The sequence below is a fragment of the Acartia tonsa genome, chromosome 11 (genome assembly GCF_053477335.1).
Source record: "Acartia tonsa isolate MP-2025a chromosome 11, ASM5347733v1, whole genome shotgun sequence".
In the NCBI taxonomy this organism is placed as follows: Eukaryota; Metazoa; Arthropoda; class Copepoda; order Calanoida; family Acartiidae; genus Acartia; species Acartia tonsa.
Window position 1 is genome coordinate 34,626,761 of NC_137270.1, and position 22,562 is coordinate 34,649,322.

Here is a 22,562-nt window from a genome sequence, read left to right on the forward strand (position 1 = left end):
AAGATCTCATAAACTAATGAACCGATTGAGTTCTCCATGTTAGGGAAGCTTCACATAGGTCCTAGGATGGTTTTAGGCTGTTTCATTTTTAGATTTAGGCCTTGGGATGGTTTTATGCTATTTCTCGCTTTCGCTACACTTTTTATGCTCCTTGATGCTAGGGGCTCAACCGCTAGTGAAAATATGATATACATTAGAACATTTAGATCTATTATATTTTAAGATTTCAACTTTTTCTTCTTTTAAAATATATTTTCTTTTGGAGACTTCTACGAATATAAAAAGAGGCATCGTATTAAGTTTTAATGTAAAATATTTTTCAGTATGGCTTCGAAACCTATTAATATCCGGTGGATTATAACTGGTTCTCGGCAATACTGAAAAATTATGTATATCATCCTATCACAGACAATTTTCCACGAATATTGAAATAAAAATCATAAACTTATACTATTTTTAATCTTATAATATTTAATTTTCATATATCCGCAACGTATTATAAACGGCTTTCCGCGGATATAGAATGTACATTTTTATATTCGTAGAAAGCTGGATATAATAAGATGCTAGACATAGTTTTTTTTTCATATGGATGAGAACCGGTTCCTATCCACCGGATTCGAATGAATTCGAGAAATAACTATTGTTATATATTACTTAATTATTGAAAAAAGTTCTGAAAACAAAAATACATAGATATTTAATTAAGAATTTGAAGAATATGTTTAAAAAGACTCCCACACCTTTTAGCACTCCAAAATAGCCTTTTTAAAATCCTCGGCATTTTTTTTTATTATTGATAAACAATTCCTCTAGGATGAAAGACATGTATTCAGAAAAAAAAAGTCAATAAATTAAAACCCATACAAGTTTTTCGGCATTTAAAGTTAACTTTGATTTATGAAGCAATATTGATATTAGAACTAACTAAAAGTCTAATCCTAATCTATTTATTTATGAAAAATTTTAATTAAACAAGGATGACAACATCCATAAAAGCAAAGCTCTGAAATGGAAGAACAAACGGACATTAACATTTGTAGAGTGTAAGAACTGAATAAACTAAATATTAATGCATATGTCTATATAAAAAATTATAAGTAAATTTAATGCAAAACTGATTAAATACATGTTACTGTAACGATTATAGAGTTGCTGCGCTTTCTAAGCCGTAACTTACTTTTATAGGAATAAGCATGCAAAGTTTGAAATCGATTTGACAATTCTAACCTGTTTTAATTAACGAAAAGAGCTAACTGTAACGGACGGACGGACGTACAGACCGACCCAAATTATAGAAAAGCTTCGCTTTTTTAAGGATAAACATATATTGATTCAACTATCGAACTTAGGTCTAGCTATCTAGCAGTAGGTTCACTAGATTTTAAACCTTTTTGGGGTATAATTTCATAATTACAAGCTATACTCAAACAAAGCTTGATTAAAATCGCACAATGTCAGTCCGTGTTTTTCCTGTATTTTTGTAAAGATTGCCTCGATATCAATCATTTTCTAATCAGTCTTTTTCAATTATTTCCTGGTCAGTGTAGCGCAGCGTCTCTATAACTTGATTTTCAGCATGGCTTCGAAACCGATTAATATCCGTTGGATTAGAACCGTTTCATACTGAAAATCATGTGAAGCATCGTATTACAGACAATTTTTTCCAAGAAAGTTAAAATAAAAATGATAAGATAATTACCAGTTTTGTTAGACCGGGCCTTTGGCCACACGGGGCTAACAAAACATGTTTTAATATATTTTTTCATTTTAATATCCGCGGAAAGCTCTCTATGATACATTGCGATAAATAACTATTATATGTTTCAAAAATTATTAGAATTTCTGATTAGTCTTTTCTTACATTTCAACAAACCGTTCAAGTACCCCAAAGTACAAAGTATTTTTTGAGGGATAGAGAAATTATTTTGTCCCACCTTTACAGCTGAATTTAGCCAGCTTTACGTATGCTTCGCATATATGGATGTTGTCATCCCAGTTTTGTTGCTACTTTTTTATTTCCTTGCTCTTGGTCATCTACACGAACTTCAAATTAGATTTAGATTAGGTCAATATCAGAGAGTTCCCACATAAAGGTTGGTTTGTCAGTCAGGTGTAAGGTATAACCAACAAGCGAAATAAATCAAAATTAATATTTGGGGGGTGATGAGAGGTCGTCAAGTGTTGCCCCCCCCCCCCCCCCCACCCAAAATCACGTATAGGTTTCGTGATTTTATTGCTTAAAACCTACCAAGGACTTCAGTGATCTTCCTAAGTAATAATATAAACATCAAACTCATATCAAATAGATTGTAATAGATAATCTGATAATTTTTTATTGTAACATTGTGTAAATTCTACATAAATGTTTGTTCAAATCGTGTTATGTTTTTAGTTATTTTTAATAGATTTATTTAATGTATTGAATTTAATTTTAAACATATCAATTATAAGGACTATTTTGTCTGTTAGTAGCGCAGCAACTAAAAAGCTATAAAAAAAATCATTTTAGATTGAAGTTAGTTTATGATGAAGCATTTTGAACAAATAAGATCAGAGAACCAACTATTTGATTGCTCGATCTTTGTCTCGAAGTCCTAACCATGCATAGTAATGAGTTGCGCCTGTTTTGGGCAAAGGCCTTCCCCTTACTCTAATTATTAATGTCGCGCACTTGACATAGGAGTAGTAGGAACCATATTAACGTACATACTTATTTTAATTATATAGTAGAAACGTTACCAAAAACTATTTTATATATTTGTCTAAACTTATTTTTTATTATTTTCGATTAATAAGAAGTTTAACTTTTCATAAAGAGCAGATTAACGTCAAAATGGTCGTTTTACTGTCAAAAATGGCATCAAACAGTATTTATATAACCACTCAAATTTGACATAAACAACTCTCAATATGTTAGCGTGAGTCACTTAGTTCATCACAAGGAAAATTAAGCAAGATTTAATAAAGACAAGGATGACAGCATCCATAAAAGCAAAGCCTTTAAATCAGAAGGAAAAACAGTAAATCTTGTAGAGTGTCAAAACTTAATAATCAGATTAGTAATTTGTAAGTCTAAACAAAAATGTAGATAGATTTTTTTTTAAATTCCTTCGACCTTTGAGGAAAAAATTTATATTAACAAGTTAAAACTTGTTATAATTATTCGCAGCTAATTTATTGTTTTGTTTAGGGATGTAAAATTAAGATGGATGACAGCGGAAACATACTTATCAAACGAATTGCCAAGGTAAACATTTTCCCGGTATGGCTTCTAAACCGATTAATATCCGCTGGATTAGAACCGGTTCTAAGTCATACTGATAAAACATGGTTTTGAAAAGCTAATGATCCATCTCAACCCAACACTACTTTATAAAAATAATATCTTTGAACAGGCCAGATATATATTTCAAAAAAAAGTTTTCATTCTCAATCGTCCTATGAAGGAAAATACACAAACGAGTAAAAAAAAACCAACATACAAAAAGTCTATTAGTGAATAAATCATGTATCGTAACGTATTATAATCTTTGAATATAAAAAATCAGTTTTAATCTTAAAAATGTACATTTTTATATCTGCAGAAAGCTTTTTATACGATGTGATAAATAACTATTTTTAAATTAATATTTTTTCAGTCTAACGTGTTTGTAAAAGCCTTGACCGAGGAGAATGCCGTGTCCGCTGATATTCTTAAACTGCCCACACCCACAGGACTAGAGCTGGATAAACCTCTTAAGGTAAGCTGGAACAGGTTTTTTGCAGTATGGCTTCGAAACCGTTTGAAATCCGCTGGATTAGAACCGGTTCTCAGTCATACTTGAAACATTTATAGCCTCGTATTACAGACAATTTTTTATGAATATTAAATTAAAAATCATAAAATTAAAATTAGTTTGTTAGCCCGGACCTTTTAAGTTAAGTTTAACTGCGAAATAAATGTATTTTATGGTTACTATTTGAGTAAGTCTTCAATACTATTTATTGCCATTCTAATAAATCTGTCAATATAGATATATAACCAGACAACTACCGGGATCCCTCTATTGGGGATCTTTTTTGGGCACTGGATCAGTTATTTAACCTCTTCCCCCTTCTTTGTTTTACTCTTATGTCATTTTACATTTTAATATATTTTTGTTTTAGCTGTTCGACATGAAGAAATTTCAACAGAACGTGGCCAGAGAATTGAAAAGAGCTTATCCAGACAGAAGAAAGCTTGAAGCACAGGTATGGTTCAGTATTACCTCTACAAAAATAGCTTAAAACCTTCCCTGGGCCTATAAAAAGCTTCATAGTAAAGGAGAACCATATTGATCTGTGTTAACTCCACAAAATAGCCATAAACCTTCCCTGGGCCTTTGAGTAGCTGTAAAGGAGAACCATATCGATCTAGCTGTTTGAGATTTTAAGCTACAGACAGTTGGCTAGATAGATTTTAATCTACAAAAGTAGTAATTTTAATCGATTTGTCGTTTATAGTCTTATCCCTTAAGATCCCTTGGTATATCTTACTTATTATATGGATGAAAGGAAAACATTCACTTTGAATTATTTTTTTTAAACAAACAAACTTTGTTTTATAGATATGCATTATTTAATTTTGTTTATTTTTCAGTGTATATCAGCCGTGGCTTTTGTGCGCAACGAACCAGACGTTCTGGAACAGCCTTGCTGGGTAAGTTACAATTATAGAGTAGCTGCACTTCAACTTTTAATGGTGGTTTCCCTTGAAGTGCTTATTAAATCCCCGCAGGGTTGGAGAACCTCAGATTTAGGTCCTGGAAGGTTATGATCCAACGCAAGATTGAGACAACCCTCCCCCCATTTATACAAAAACATGGGGTTGGAGGTTTAGGTGCTCGCAAGGCACTTTGGGGGAAAGATTTTTTTTATTCTTAGCTAACACCCCCAACCCTTAAAAAAGATAGATAGATACCAAGCAATGATAAGAATTAGGTAGATAGATATACATAGCTAGAAGATAGATAGATATACATAGTTAGAAAATAGATAGATAAATAGTTGGAAACAATTAAACATATTTTCATGGTCAAGATATCTCACACTTTTTCTAACATGGTGTTTTTGAAATCCAACTAAAAAAGTAACTAGTTCTGCTTTAAAATAGAAAAAAAATATTTTAAGTCTTTTTAAGCTGAATGTTATGCGTTTTTTATGTTGAAGTATTCTAAGAGCCTTTCAATTTTAGTCGATAGTTTTTAGTTTATATATAATAAAATTAAATAAAAGTTGTTAATGCATTCATTTTCGAGATATTTCGTTTCATAAAGTCATTATATTAAATGTCGATTATTTGGAATTTAATTGAAGTGTTCATAGCTGATTTAATATCGACATGTCAATGTTCTAATCACATTCGGGCTACAGCCTTTTTTATGTTTCTTTTGCTTATCCAATGTAAAACAGAACAATACAGATTTTAATTTATCTCTGTATTTTGCCAATTTAGCAGATGTCAAAACTATTTCATACAATCAAAGAATAGGTTGAAATATTAGTTAGTAGAAACAAACTTCTATCATATTTAGTAAATTTTAGTCAGTTGCTATTATACATGGACTTTATTTAAAACAGTTTTATCTGTTTAATCCATAGCAGTTACTTGGGACTATGCCTGCTATCGATTTCAAACTTTGCATGGTGATTCCAATAACAATTAGGTATAATATAACATAACAATAAATCCTAAAGATGTAAGTATGTCCTTAATCAATATCCTGCATTTAAGAAGTTTTGCAGCAAAATTACTTACTTTTCAGTCACAATTTTGTATAGACTTATAATTTTATATTCTGTTTATTCAGTTCTGACACTCTACAAGTGATAATGATAGATTGTCCTACCGTTTTTGTGCTTCGCTTATAAAAGTTGTCATCCGTGTTTATTTACAATTTACATTTAAACAAAAGCTTAAAATCTTTATCCAACCATTTCTACTATTCATTTAAAAGAATCTTAATTCTGATCTTTGAAACATTTAATTCCTAAAATTGTTTACGTATGTTTACTTTTCGTGGTTGGAAAGGAATCATAAAAATTTATTGTTTTCTCACTTTTAAATATTAAATCAATTTTCATAGCTATTGGAAACATATGCAAATATTGTTTTAAAAATTCAACATACACAAACAAAAATGTGTTCATTGACGTTAAAAGTTCGAATCCTTACAAACTGAAAAGAACAATCGTATAAAAAAATATTTGTTGTATAATCTAAAAAATTTTCCTTGTTAATTATGTATACTTTTCAACCATAATTTGTATTACAGATTATTTTGTTTACAATCATTGGGGGAATGGAATGTACATAAAGGGAATAAAAGGTTGCGGGTAAAATCCGTAAAAGTGTGTGTTTTAAGGCTAAAAAATAGCAGAACTATAATATTCACTAAATATGTGTATTTCTTATTTCTTATAGACAACAATTTTTTTTAAAGTTAAATTTTTATCGTTCTACTACTGTTTTTAACTTGAAACACACAACCTTTACGGATTTTACCCGCAAACTACTTTTCCCTTTATCTTATCAATTAAGTTGCAGTTTTATTATTTTTTATGTAAAACGCTGAAATTAAACTTATTAACTTTTTTTGACCATGTTTTATTTATTATCTGTGAAAATTTAAGTTTTAAAAATGTTTAATTCTGACACATATGTAAATTGTTTTATATTTAGACATTTTTAAACAATTAAACATTTATTTCAAGGCTTTTTTAATAACAAGGATTAAGATATATAATCAATGCGAAGCATTAAACCAGAATATACATGGTTATTATGACTAGGGGAAAATTGCCTTAAATTTAGGTTGCTAATAGGAACTCATTTATTGGTCAGTTATTTCATCCGTTAGAAGGGGAAGAGATAAGGTAAAAGGGTTGGATGAACGATATCGTCATTTTAGCCCGCTGCGAGTTTCACTTTATTACAAGAAAATCTGGTGTAACATCCAAGTAAAATTATATATACCTACATTCTATTAGTTGTTTATCTTTTTTTCCTGCAAATTGCGCAATTTTTTATCCTCTTTACTCTTCTACTGAAATAACATTAAGTTGGATAAACTTAAGATTGTAAACCCGTAGAGTAGCTTCGCTACAACTACTTCTACAACAAATAATGATTGTTGAAGCTAAATAATTTTGTGCAATTTATGGATAATTAAAGTTGTATAATGATAACTTTTACAAGGAAGTGGCGGAACTATTAAGAAATTTAGGCAGAATCCTTTTACATGTTAGTGGTCCCTGTATAAAAAAAAACCTTTCAAGCTTTTTTTGGCCATAATACACAGCCTTTACAACCTCCCTTTTTCTTTTTTTTAGATGCATTACTTTTTTATGCTAGTATTAATGTATAGCATGCAATGGATATGCAACTATGAATGTTTTTAGTCTTATTTGTTATCTGATATAAGCCAGTGGGCCTTGGGGTTTGTTATCAGAGATAGAGAAGGACAATTAACTGTTTATTACAATTATTAAAAGTTATACAATTACGTTTTCTTATTCGTTAACTTAACATCTAAGGGGAATTTAGTGAATTTGATGGTTGGATTGTTAAGTTGAGTGTCCAAACGTTTCAACCACAAGTTGTATTCTTCAGTAGGAGTAAATGTGTGAATCATTATAGGGGGTTTACATTAATATGTCTGCCATTGTCTTATCTCTTTAAGTCCCTGGTTTTTGGTCTTGTTTTTAATCAATATAAGCCACTGGGAGGGGGTTTGTTATGTGTGGTCTAAAGGATGTTATGAGGGAATTGCCGCAATTTATGAAAACACAAGTTTTCATCATAAAGATGAAATAACATGGTAAACAACTCACATCCCTTTATTAAATGGTTCTAGTAGTTGTCTAATCTCAGTTAATTTCTTTATTTAAGATTTTCTATAAATATAAAGTCCTGTAAAGATACTTTAATCATATATTTTGGCTTTTGACCACAGAAACAAACCTTTTAAAAATTGCTTTTACCATATTACTGGTTTAGACGCTGTCTGTTCAAGACCCAGCAAATTTGTGATTTTTTTAGCTGGTATTGAAGATAGAAGTCTAAATTTTTGTGTGTATATTCTTCAAACCATTGCGCATATTTGAGCATTTCATAAGATTTGTAGTTAGATCCAGAGTTTTAAAGGGATAAGACAATGGCCAATAAATTGATGTACACCCCCACTTATGATATACAAAATTATTCCTTCTGTAGATTACAAATAGTCGTTGAAACGTTTGGACACTTAACTTAATAAAACAACCAATCATAATTCAATATATGTTCCCCAATGAATAAGAAAAAAGTTAGTATAAAACTTTAGGGACTAGTGTAATAAACAGCCCATTGTCCCCTACCTCCATGAGTTATACCATCCCTTGGTCCCCTTTTGTGTGTGTCTTTTTTTGACATCTTGTTTATTTTTAGGTTATGTTGATCAACGTAGTTGCTATGGATATGCTCAAATCTAAAATTCCTCCAGGTACAATTAGTTTTACACAAAGGGATCTAGTGCCGCTCTCGGTTGAATATTCTTTGTAACGATTATCTGAAAAAACCTACAAACTATATATGCTGCTAAGGGATAAACGGTGGAAAATATTGCTTATACTCGCACAAAATTTTAACCGAAAAAAGAAGCCCTACAAATAATCTGGAATAGGCATTACTCAAAAATGCAGTTATCTAGCAGTACACATAAATGCGCGAAAAAAAACGTATTTACGCGTTTTTTCTTCAGTGAAGCTTTCCCTGAGAATCTTAGGATCTTGGCTATTCCAGATTATTTACTGGCCTTCTTATACCGCTTAAAACGGCGGCGGGTCGTTTGGCAGCCAGCAGCCTTTAAACTTCATAGATGTTTTAAGATAGCATTTTACATTAATTAAATTATATAAAATATTTATTTGCAATCGATGCCATATTCATTTGATTTTTTGTTATTTATAAAAAAAATTATTCTAAAATCCAAAATTTTAACATCTGTATCTCATATAGTTGGTTGAAGTTTTACTCTCCAATTCTTAATTATTAATATTATATTTCACTTTTCAGTGAAAACTTATGTTTCAGTGAAAAATGATCGGATGGGCATGGACATCAGGACTCGACCCCGCATCCCCGTCCCAGATGAGGATCCTTACAGCATTGCAGGTAAGCATTTTTTCCATTTCCAGTATGACGTATAAACCGATTAATATCAGGTGGATTAGAACCGGTTCTCAGCCATACAAAAAATTGTGTATATCATCGTATTACAAACAATTTTCCACGAATAATAATATTATAATCATAAAATTAACACCATAGCCCGTGCCTGTCTCGGCATCTCGTAGCTAACAAAACTGGTTTTAATATTATTTAAATATTTATATTCGTAGAAAACTGGATTTAATACGATACGATACATGATTTTTCAGTAAGGTTTAGTACCGTTTCAAATCTAGCGGATATTAATCGGCTTCGAAGCCATATTAGTAACAAGGGTGATTTATATAAAAAATAACACTTTTTTTGTTCAAACTTAATCACCAATCAAGTTAACAACTTATTAACAAAAAAGCAAAAGTAAAGGTCAAATATAAATTTTTCTTTTCATACATTTTCCTTCCATGAATTTATATTTAGAATAATCTAGAAATAATCTATATATTTAGCTAGTATATAATGGATATATTGATCCGTTACCTTTTAAACAATTGTGCGTTCATTTACGCACAAGTATCAATCGGTTCTAGGACAAACGCAGGAGTGACAAACGTCGGAGTTGACAAACGCAGGAGTTTCTAAAATTATTAGTTAATTAAGTATTTCTATACAGGATAGGTTATGTTAAGATATGGATATACAAATAATTCCCACTATAAGATGCTTTAAGATAGGTTAGGTTAGGATAAGTGTCCACTCCGACGTTTGTCCACTCCTGCGTTTGTCTTAGGACTGTATCAATCATGTTTTCAAATAATAAGAAACGCATACCAATGCTTCTGTGTCTATATGCGAATATGATACAAAGTGCAAGTGATGTTATGTAGAATTAGGGAGGTAGTGACAGCTGGTAGCCAAAGTTCAAATGATCTCTCATTGAAATTTTAAAAACTTTGGGGACTTTTAGCAAAATTTGTATAAACTAACTTTGCTGCTAATAATCTTTATCGGCGTAGGTTTGTTTAACCTAATTGGGGGTGTAAATCAATGTATTAGCCATTGTCTCAACCTTCAAGATCCTTGTGCAGAAGTGAAAGGACAACTTTTAAAATATAGATGATTATTATTGTTCTAATTTTCATTCAGAGTTAATTATCCTTGCTATATTAAAGCTAGCTTTTTTTTAGTTACTCAGCTACTATGGGAGTCAATAATAAGGGAACTAAAGGGATAAGACAATGGCCGATAAATTTATGTACATCCCCATAATGATAATACATAAAAATACCCCTTCTGTATAATACAATTAGTGGTTGAAACGTTAGGACACTTAACTTAATGAACCTATTAATCAAATTAAACAAAAGTCCCCAAAGTTGTTAAACCAATGCAATGTAAACGTTATCATTTAACTTTACGGACTAATGTAATAAACATCCCAATGTCCTCTCCCTCCATGATATTTTTCTATTTCAAAATAGATGACCCTACCTGCAATGTATAAAATGGTTCTTGTGGAACTATTGAAAGGTTTTAAATACTGGCGTGGCGCTGATTAAAAACTAATTTCAATTCCTTATTCAGTTCAGTTTATAGGGGTATTTTTACATTACTGTAAATAATAATATAGCACTAGTGTCATAAGAAATATATGAAACATGAACCATGTTTTAATTCCTAAACTTATTATAATGGATATTTGGTTAGGAGGCTCCTCCTAAAAATTCATAGTAAATTTAAGAATTAAACATTAATCAAAATGTTGACTGTTGAAAAAATATGTATATTGCTTTTCAGTAAAAAACTCATTTGGCATTTGGGTATGACACTACTAGATTGAACCAGCCAATCAAAAATAATAGAATTACCCAAAATTAATATGATTATAAGACTATTGGTATGATAAACAGGCCAATGTCCTCATTTCCCTGGGTATATATTTTTTATAACATTGCACATTGGGGCAAATCAAGCAAAAAGGGGATTTAATTATTTAGTACCCTTTAAATTCATCCCACAAAAATTTCATTTTATACTTTTTTGTAGGCAACTTAACAACGAACAAATTTGCTTTTATGTTTTTTTTCTGTCATTTGAAAGGAACATGGAGATAAAGGTCATTTAATGAAGGTAGATAGAAAATTACCGGAATAACACCCCACGAAAATAGCCCCCCTTTACCCTATCCATATATCTATTAATCTCTCTATCCATCCGTCTATCTATTCATCTATCTATCCATCTATCTATCCATCTATATATCCATCTATCTATCCATCTATATATCCATCTATCTATCCATCTGTCTATCCATCTATCTATCCATCTATCTATCCATCTATCTATCTATCCTTCTATCTATCCATCTTTCTATCCATCTGTCTATCTATCTATCTATCCATCTATCGATCCATCTATCTATCCATCAACTATTTATCTATCTATCCATCAACTATCCATCTATCCATCCATCTATCTATCCATCTATCTATCCATCTATCTATCCATCTGTCTATCCATCTATCTATCCATCTGTCTATCCATTTACTCATCATCTATCTATCCTTCTATCTATCCATCTATCTATCCATCTGTCTATCCATCTATCTATCCATCTGTCTATCTATCTATCTATCCATCTATCAATCCATCTATCTATCCATCAACTATTTATCTATCTATCCATCAACTATCCATCTATCCATCCATCTATCTATCCATCTATCTATTCATCTATCTATCCATCTATCTATCCATCTATCTATCCATCTATCTATCTATCCATCTTTATATCCATCTGTCTATCTATCTATCTATCTATCCATCTATCGATCCATCTATCTATCCATCAACTATTTATCTATCTATCCATCAACTATCCATCTATCCATCCATCTATCTATCCATCTATCTATCCATCTATCTATCCATCTATCTATCCATCTATCTATCCATCTGTCTATCCATTTACTCATCCATCTATCTATCGATATATCTATTCATCTACCTATCCATCTAACTATCCATCAAAGTGTTCAAAGTGTCAAATTTGGGGTCATAGAATTAATTTCACGAAAATAGCCCCCCTTTACCCTATCCATCTATCTATTAATCTCTCTATCCATCCATCTATCTAATCATCTATCTATTTATCTGCTATCCATCTATATATCCATCTATCTATCCATCTATATATCCATCTATCTATCCATCTGTCTATCCATCTATCTATCCATCTATCTATCCATCTATCTATTTATCCTTCTATCTATCCATCTTTCTATCCATCTGTCTATCTATCTATCTATCCATCTATCGATCCATCTATCTATCCATCAACTATTTATCTATCTATCCATAAACTATCCATCTATCCATCCATCTATCTATCCATCTATCTATCCATCTATCTATCCATCTGTCTATCCATCTATCTATCCATCTGTCTATCCATTTACTCATCATCTATCTATCCTTCTATCTATCCATCTATCTATCCATCTGTCTATCCATCTATCTATCCATCTATCTATCCATCTATCTATCCATCTATCTATCCATCTATCTATCCATCTATCTATCTATCTATCCATCTTTCTATCCATATGTCTATTTATCTATCTATCCATCTATCGATCCATCTATCTATCCATCAACTATTTATCTACCTATCCATCAACTATCCATCTATCCATCCATCTATCTATCCATCTATCTATTCATCTATCTATCCATCTATCTATCCATCTATCTATCTATCCATCTTTCTATCCATCTGTCTATCTATCTATCTATCTATCCATCTATCGATCCATCTATCTATCCATCAACTATTTATCTATCTATCCATCAACTATCCATCTATCCATCCATCTATCTATCCATCTATCTATCCATCTATCTATCCATCTATCTATCCATCTATCTATCCATCTGTCTATCCATTTACTCATCCATCTATCTATCGATATATCTATTCATCTACCTATCCATCTAACTATTCATCAAAGTGTTCAAAGTGTCAAATTTGGGGTCATAGAATTAATTTCACGAAAATAGCCCCCCTTTACCCTATCCATCTATCTATTAATCTCTCTATCCATCCGTCTATCTATTCATCTATCTATCCATCTATCTATCCATCTATATATCCATCTATCTATCCATCTATATATCCATCTATCTATCCATCTGTCTATCCATCTATCTATCCATCTATCTATCCATCTATCTATCCATCTATCTATCCTTCTATCTATCCATCTTTCTATCCATTTGTCTATCTATCTATCTATCCATCTATCGATCCATCTATCTATCCATCAACTATTTATCTATCTATCCATCAACTATCCATCTATCCATCCATCTATCTATCCATCTATCTATCCATCTATCTATCCATCTGTCTATCCATTTACTCATCCATCTATCTATCGATATATCTATTCATCTACCTACCCATCTAACTATCCATCAAAGTGTTCAAAGTGTCAAATTTAGGGTCATAGAATTAATTTCCGAAAATAGCCCCCCTTTACCCTATCCATCTATCTATTAATCTCTCTATCCATCCGTCTATCTATTCATCTATCTATCCATCTATCTATCCATCTGTCTATCCATCTATCTATCCATCTGTCTATCCATTTACTCATCATCTATCTATCCTTCTATCTATCCATCTATCTATCCATCTGTCTATCCATCTATCTATCCATCTATCTATCCATCTATCTATTCATCTATCTATCTATCTATCCATCTTTCTATCCATCTGTCTATCTATCTATCTATCCATCTATCGATCCATCTATCTATCCATCAACTATTTATCTATCTATCCATCAACTATCCATCTATCCATCCATCTATCTATCCATCTATATATTCATCTATCTATCCATCTATCTATCTATCCATCTTTCTATCCATCTGTCTATCTATCTATCTATCTATCCATCTATCGATCCATCTATCGATCCATCTATCGATCCATCTATCTATCCATCAACTATTTATCGATCTATCCATCAACTATCCATCTATCCATCCATCTATCTATCCATCTATCTATCCATCTATCTATCCATCTATATATCCATCTGTCTATCCATCTATCTATCCATCTGTCTATCCATTTACTCATCCATCTATCTATCCATCTATCTATCCATCTATCTATCCATCTATATATCCATCTATCTATCCATCTATCTATCCATCTATCTATCCATCTATCTATCCATCTATCTATCCATTTATCTATCCATCTATCTATCCATCTATCTATCAATCTATCTATCTATCCATCTTTCTATCCATCTGTCTATCTATCTATCTATCCATCTATCGATCCATCTATCTATCCATCAACTATTTATCTATCTATCCATCAACTATCCATCTATCCATCCATCTTTCTATCCATCTATCTATCCATCTATCTATCCATCTGTCTATCCATCTATCTATCCATCTGTCTATCCATTTACTCATCCATCTATCTATCGATATATCTATTCATCTACCTATCCATCTAACTATCCATCAAAGTGTTCAAAGTGTCAAATTTGGGGTCATAGAATTAATTTCAGTAGAAGGGGAGAGGATGGTGTAAAGGGGGTGGATGGGGATTCTTATTTTAACAAGCTACAAGTTTCACTTAATAATAAATCCATTATAAATGTGGGCATTATTGACATAGATTTTTATTAGCTAATATCTATATTTATAATGATATTATGATTCTTGTTTACTGTTTATATGTATATTAGCGGCTTCGCCCCTAGCCTCTATGGGCTTTGCTCCAAGAGGTAATTAAACAAGGATGACAACATCCATAGAAGCGAATCTCTGAAATGGAAGGACAAACGAACATTAACACTTGTGAAGTGTAAGAACTGAATATTAATGCATGTCTATAAAAGATTGTAATTAAAACTGATTAAATACATGTTACTGTTTAAGGACATACTGACGTTTTTAGGGCTTGATTATAGAGATGCTTCGCTTATAACACTATACCTTAATGTACTAAGAATAAGTACTGAGTATTCAGTAAATCAGATGAATGGGATATTTTTAACATTCAAAACCATTATTTGTTGTCATAAAAGTAAAAAATCAGCTTGTTATAAAGGACCAGTAGATATATTCCCTGAAGAGTAGAATCTAATCGGTTTTGTGGTTACCGAGATCTATTGGTACGGACGGACAGACAAACATACATCAAGCTACTTTGTATTATAGATTAACATCCAGGGATCTAAGGAACAAAACAATAACCGATTAATGTATATACTTGTACATCCCCAATATAGATACATTAAATATTAAATTATTTTACAAAATTGATTGTCTGTAGATGACAATTAGTGGTTGAAAAGTTTTGATACTCATCTTAATGAACCAACCAATAAAAAATCAATCAAATTTCCTAAAGTTGTTATGCCAACGAATACAAAAACGTTATTATAAAACTTTGAAGTTTGAGGACTAGTGTAATGTCCCCTCCCTTTCTAAATAAAACTGAAGACGCTAAACATGAAGACCATGTAACTACATAATTTAAAAACAAAGCATTACCAATAGACAGATAGATAGACTACTTGCTAATTCATATTTAAAATGATTATAAGAACACTACGTTATTTGAATGTTAGCTTTACCTTTCCGCAGTGAGGGAGGGGACATTGGGCTGTTTATAACACTAGTCCCCAAAGTTTTACAGTTGTGTGTTCAAACATTTTAACTACTAACTTTGATCTACACAAGGGGTAATTTTGTGTATTATCATTGGGGATGTACATCAATTTATTGACCTTTGTCTTCTTCCTTTAGATCCCTGATATTTGTAATAATCCATAGAAACGCTTATTTAGTTACATTAAAACATCAAACATAAAGAGGTTTAGATTTAGGTTTAGCACCCCCCCCTTCCCTCCCCTCCCCATCATTTAGTAAATAGAACTTGAAAATATTCATTATCAACTTATATTCAAAGTCTGATCAAATAAATATTTCTCATAACTATGTTTTTGCGTCTTTTATTTATATGTATTACATCTTACATTTGACTTTAAAAGCGCATTTAAAAGCTTTTTCTTACAATCTTTTCTTGCACCCACCTTTAGAAAACGGGCTAAAAACCCCTACGGGGGCGCGGGGGGGTAAATGAAACTAGTACAGGCGATTATAATATGTCTTTGGGCAATCAAATATCGTTTTTTTAGTCGGTGGCAACCAGTGAAAACATGTTTCCTGATACTGTCTACTTAAATGTTGATTTTAAAACAAACAAAAATAAACTAAAATCTTGACTTTAACTAGAATTATTTAGGACTAATTTCTTTAATTTGTGTTTTTTTCTTTTATACTGTCAAAATATATGTAATGCATGACTCATCAAAAGTTATTTTGTCTAATTACGTTAATTCTAAGAGATTTTATAATACTTTTAAAATTGTTGGTGAAACACAAAAATTATGCCTTTTTCTGTAAGAAAATTTTTGCATTTCTTGACTTCCATGCATTAGAATGCTTACTTGAAAAGCGTATTTTTACGATTCCTTTGAAATCTGATGTACATTGGGTATGATAATACTCATAGAATGTTTAAAACTTGATTTGGGGGTGGTGAATTGATGCCCCTTGTTGCCCCTATGTGCATTGCTACTATTTTTACTTAAAAAATATTCAGATTATGTAAGATTTGCTTGTTTTAAATTGTTGTTTTTTGCTAAATAACAAGAACACCTTTATTATTGGCTAGTAATTGGCTCTATACAATGTTAATTGGCCCTATAGGGTTTGTGTGATTTTATAAAACTTTTCAATTAATTCAAAACTATGTTATCACAGTCGAATTTCAGTCTCTTCAAGGCAAAATTTTATTGTTATATGAATAAATCTGGAAACCGAACCTAGATATATTTAATTGTCAAAATCATTGATTAATACAAATTTGATAAATCAATTTACTTAATTATATCATTTTGATTGTGATTTATATTAAATTATTAACAATTATCTGTTAGATTGATCTGTTTTAATTTTTAATTAGCGGGGAAATGCTGTTATTTTTATCGAATGGATATAAAAAAAAATTATGAAATTAAAGAATAACACAAAATTCCCAATGGACAGAAAGACGGACAACCATTTCCTCTTAAGTACAGCCTACTGACATTTGTAATTATAAAGTAGATTTGCTAATAAAAATCCTAAGATAGAAAGAAAATGGCCATCTAATCATGGAGGGACGGTGTATTTGACTGTAAATCATACTGGTACCCAAACTTTTATAGGCACATTCTCTCATCCATTAGCTTGAAAACTTTGGGTACCTTTATTAAATCTTAATTACATTATAACCAAAGTATTATTGTGGATGAATATTGATTTATCATCCATTTTCTTCTCCCTTAAGATCAGTGACGTCTAGTGCACTTATTTCGTATATAAATTAATGTCTAATAAATATTTTATTAGTTCTTATCTATGAAGAATATCTGTCCTTGTATTCCATACAAATTTACATTTGATTAAAACAAGTATAACAACATTACAAATAAGCAAAAAACACTATTTTTATCTAAAAAAAATTATGTTTCTTACATCTTACTTTAATCATTTATTTTTTCTTTAAAATAATGCTTCCTAGGACAACAGGGTACATTATTATAAGCTCTGTAGCTCTATAATCACGTACTAGAAATGTAAGTACTTACTTTCCTGTAATTATTCAATTTTGCAAGAGATTTACCTATAATTTTGCTTAGGCTAACAAATTAATATTCTGCTAATGAAGTTCTGACGCTCTACAAGTGTTGATGTTAATATGTCTGATTTTTACCTTTGCTTTTTGGCCGTGCTCAATCTCATTCTTGTTTTTTTTTCGCGCACCCTTTTCAACGAAGGTCATTAGTATGCTGCAAGTATTTATGTTCCTGTTTTAATTTTAGATAAATGGATGATTGGCAAAATTTTAAAGTGTCTCAACAATATTTTAAATTCATTGCAATCCTGACTGTACATACTTCTTTACATTATATTATTGTCTTTAGTTTTACAGCCTTAACATTTCTAACATACCCAAGATCTGTACATTAGGATTTTATGAACAAGGCTGTGTACGGGCATTACACAAAAAGATTAAATTGCGGTGCTTTTCCTTAGAGTGCCTAGCATGCAAAGACCCCCCTTTTATGAGATAATTTGAAAAAAAGGGTGAGATCTTTTATACTCCCAATTTATTTTGAACTTATTTTCAGAATAAGTGGGGTTGGGTTTCTGTGCTTGCTAGGTACTTCTTGGGAAACCGCCGTTGGATCAAATATAACAAACTAAAAACACCTACCTAAGGGGAACCTTAACGCAACCTTACCAAAATGAATTGCACCTATTTTATTTTCCAAACACCAGAAAACATTTGGAAGATTTTTTAACCTGCACCATATAGTCCAAATATTGTAAACAAAAACTTTACCCTAACAGCTGTATTTGTATTATTTTAGAGGTAAATGGTGTAGTAGTAGTAGTTCATGGTTCAACCCCTCAGGTTGCGAGTACGAAAGGCAATTATTAATTTTGGCTTTTTTGCTTAAAACCTTTTGTTTTTGCTTTTAAATATGTAGATTTTTTGTGCATAGATGGGTTTGATTTGTATAAGATAAAAGAACAGAGAAAAAGGAAGGATAGAAAATATTTTAAGTTAAGGATCATAAAACATATATTTTATTTTATATACAAATGTTATTTTTATATAGTAAGGCATACATTTTTTGGTAACTTTTATAACCTGGAATAGCCAAGTCCTTGTACTTTACAGGAAGCACACGGCATGAGAAAACGCGGGTAAAATTAGATATTTTAGTATTTTTCCTTGCTCAACAATAACATGCTTTCTCTATATAAATAAGTCTTGGCTATTACTTATGGCGAGCCGTTTGGCCGTAGGAATCCTCAAAAGTTTCCTAATAAAGTTTTTCTTCGAAAATCTAACATGATCTACATTATATGCAATTCATTTATATTTTAATAGTAATGATACAAAATTAATGAATATTTTATTTGCAGGATCCAGATCCAGCGGCTCTAGCTCCAAGGGTGACAGGTCCCGAGACAGGCCCCCCAAGCTGCCCCCCAGGGATGCTAACATCTATGGTCATCCTATGCCCAAGGTAATCGTCTTATTTATTATAGTAACACAGGGATATGTGAATTGTAGATGAATTATAACTACTTTCCAATTATGACAAAACAACATTGTCCTTTGATTTATTAATTTAAGGAGAGAGGGAACACTGGGATGTTTATTAGACTAGTCCCCAAAATCTTTAAATAACGGTTTCTTAATAATTGGCTTAATAACCTTGGGGACTTTATTGAATTTTGATTGGTTGGTTCATTTAGTTGAGTATCAAAGCATTTCAATCACTAATTGTGATCTACAAAAGGGATAATTTTGTGTATTATCATTGGGGTTGTACATTAATTTATCGGCTATTTTCTTATCTCTTTAGATGTAAAAGTGCTAGATAAATACACATGCATGTCTGTAAAGCAAAAATAAAACATGAATGTTTTAATAGCCTTAAAAAAACTTACTATTATACAATAAAATGGTGGCCCTATCAATTAAATTCCATAAATTTTGACCATTTTCTGTGTTTTATTGATTCAAAAGGTTTTTTGTCTATTCATTTCCGTGAGATAAAGGGACATAAACTCTTAAAAACAAATTTGTTATAATTTTTAAACTACGTTTACTTCATAAAAACAATAATACAAGGTAGAATAATATCTGCTCGTCTGTCTGTCCATATGAAGCTCAAAACCGATGAGGTTGTTCTTTTCACTCGTTATCCTGAGAAATCCCCCCCACCCTACACAAAAAAAATCATTAAATATCAACAGTCAAACTGGCTCGACTGTCTGAAATGAAAATTCTCCCTCCTATAGTTTTATAAAGTCTAAGTAAATTCAAGATTCAAAGGACTTACAGATGAGATGAAATCAAACTATTGAGTAGCTATGCTCTGTAAAAAAGTGGCCACAAATTTCTTTCCAAGGACTTACCCATAAGAAACCCTCAATCATAGCCTAGCCCATTCTTTCCCGGTGGATACAAATAACTTTTCATGTTTTGTACATCCACATTTTATGTTCACAAAAAACTCAGGTGTCTAAATGGATAAGACAATGGCCGATAAATGTATGTACATCCCCAATAAAGACACAAAAAAATACCCCTTCTGTAGATTGCAATTAGTTGTTGAAACGTTTGGACACTTAACTTAATAAATCAACCAATTAAAATTTATAAAGTCCCCGAAGTTTTTGAAGCGGACGAATAAGAAAACGTCATTACAAAACTTTGGGTACTACTGTTTTAAAGTAAATTTCAGTAAAGTGTGATTGTATACATCTTTTTCTTCCTATTTTAAGAATCCTTATTTATATATAATACATTTACAATATATTATACATTCCTTATAATACATTTTAATATACATTCTTCTACACACCTGTTTTTACTATTGAAGTGTTGCTTTGCAGTTGCTCAAATAAATAGTAGCGACGATACTATATACATTATTACAGGCTTCGGCTTTAGTCTATGAGGACTTCACCCTAGAAAGAAATGTGGGTCCATCCCCCCCCCCCCCCACAATTATTTTGAATCAATTTGAAGTTGCTGAGATCTTAAGCTTCAGACAGACATACAGAATTACTGAAATCAGAATTAGACTAACTTACAGAAATATCATATCTAAAATTTCGTATTTAAGCATTCTTTATTTATTGATACATCAGTAAATAAAATAAATATTAATTAAGAAATAAGGGAAATTAATCATTATAGAACACACTAAAATTATTTTGTTTTACTGAAATAACACTTAAAATAAGTTCCTAATAATATTTATGTAGGCACTCCTAAAATTTCTAAGGACAACATCTTTAGGGTTATTAATATTTTTTTAGATTTTATATAACTAGTGCCTGCTTCCTACCATCCAGGGGATTTGAATTTCGATGGACAAGATAGGGGGGGGGGGGAGTAGGGGAGGCCAAGAAAAATAACCTGAAATTTCTTAAGACTTTTAAATCTAAAAATGAAATAAACTAAAACTATTCTGGGACTATGGTTTGAAGTCACTTAAAACTTGTTTACCAAGAAAAAACTTAATTTTAAAAGCCAAGAAATAACAATATTTTTTAGTAACTTTTTAGAAAGATTTTTTTTGGATTAAAATTGAAAGATTTAACAACAAAAAATAGCATTGTTTTTCTTGATTTATTACTCATGGCCTAAAAAAGTCGTACAATTTGACAAATTGTTATTGACCAACCATATTAAAATTTAAGTTATTTGCTCCCCAGAGTAACCTATAGAAATTATTCATGGGTATTGGTTATTGTAAGCTTGTCGGGGCAGCATTATTTCCTCTTCGCCCTCAAAAGCATTTTTTACTCTTTACCTTATCTTACCTCGTTAGGGCGGGATTCTCTCGATTTTTAAGTAATCATATCAATAGCATCATCCGCTTGTAAAGGGATACACCCAAGAATATTAAGTTAAGAAACATCCAGCAGACAACCTTTTGCTTTTAACCATCAAAGCTTTCATAAATGTATTAATATACAAAAACATTATGGTGTGTATATATATATTTATCTTTGTAACGATTATGTTATATTTTGAGAAAAATTTATAAAAGCCACAGCTAATTTTTTAAGGGGGAAGGATAGGTTGACTTATTTTAAAAATGGTTTCATGAAGGATAATTCATAATTTTAGCAACTTTGATTAACAAATTATTAAATCCTTTTTATACAAATCTAGTTTTAGTATTTTTTTTCAAGTATGGCTTCGAAACCGATTAAAATCCTCTGGATTAGAACCGGTTATCAGCCTTACTGAAAAATCATGTAAAGCGCTGTATTACAAACAATTATCCACGAATATTGAAATAAAAATCATGAAATTAATACAAGTTTTGTTAACCCGGGCATTCGGCTCCTCGTGGCTAACAAAAATGGTTTAAATCTTAGTTTTCATTTTAATACCCGCGGAAAGCTGTCTATAAAATGATGTGATAAATAACTTTGTCCTCTAGTGTACATATCAATATTGAGAAAAGCCAATGTATCCCTTTACACTTTTTTGGCAAATTCCAAGAAACTAACAATAAGCGTCTCTATTATAAATATTGGTTTTTCATTAGTAGTTTTAACACGTTCGTCCATAGAAACCAGACACCTTTATGACAAATCGTCTGAAAAGGATTTTTTAAAGTTATTTGCTTTTCATTTAACTAGCCAAAGCCTTTGAAAACCAAGTCTTAAAGGAGTTTTGTCCGCCCGGAGAGGCCCAATGCCAGAG

At 31.2% G+C, this 22,562-nt stretch overlaps 2 protein-coding genes across 15 annotated transcripts in view; both read left to right on the plus strand.

Annotated features, from left to right (window-relative positions):
• The window catches only part of Ubc7 (ubiquitin conjugating enzyme 7), a 461,088-nt gene that overhangs the window by 314,016 nt on the left and 124,510 nt on the right, over positions 1–22,562 (plus strand). The window lies entirely within an intron of this gene.
• The window catches only part of exp (expansion), a 153,194-nt gene that overhangs the window by 119,338 nt on the left and 11,294 nt on the right, over positions 1–22,562 (plus strand). For 4 of the 13 annotated variants that reach the window (XR_013884357.1, XR_013884358.1, XM_080177947.1 and 1 more), the window contains exons 7-13: positions 3,194–3,250; positions 3,642–3,743; positions 4,150–4,233; positions 4,622–4,681; positions 8,450–8,504; positions 9,077–9,175; positions 19,250–19,353. Coding sequence is in view for 8 of the 13 variants with exons in the window: in XM_080177947.1 (XP_080034073.1) it covers positions 3,194–3,250; positions 3,642–3,743; positions 4,150–4,233; positions 4,622–4,681; positions 8,450–8,504; positions 9,077–9,175; positions 19,250–19,353 (561 nt within the window). In the remaining 5 variants the exon portion in view is untranslated. Of the gene's footprint in view, positions 1–3,193; positions 3,251–3,641; positions 3,744–4,149; positions 4,234–4,621; positions 4,682–8,449; positions 8,505–9,076; positions 9,176–18,687; positions 18,748–19,249; positions 19,354–22,562 lie in introns of all 13 variants that reach the window. The other 9 variants (XR_013884355.1, XM_080177943.1, XM_080177942.1 and 6 more) reach the window with 3 other exon arrangements.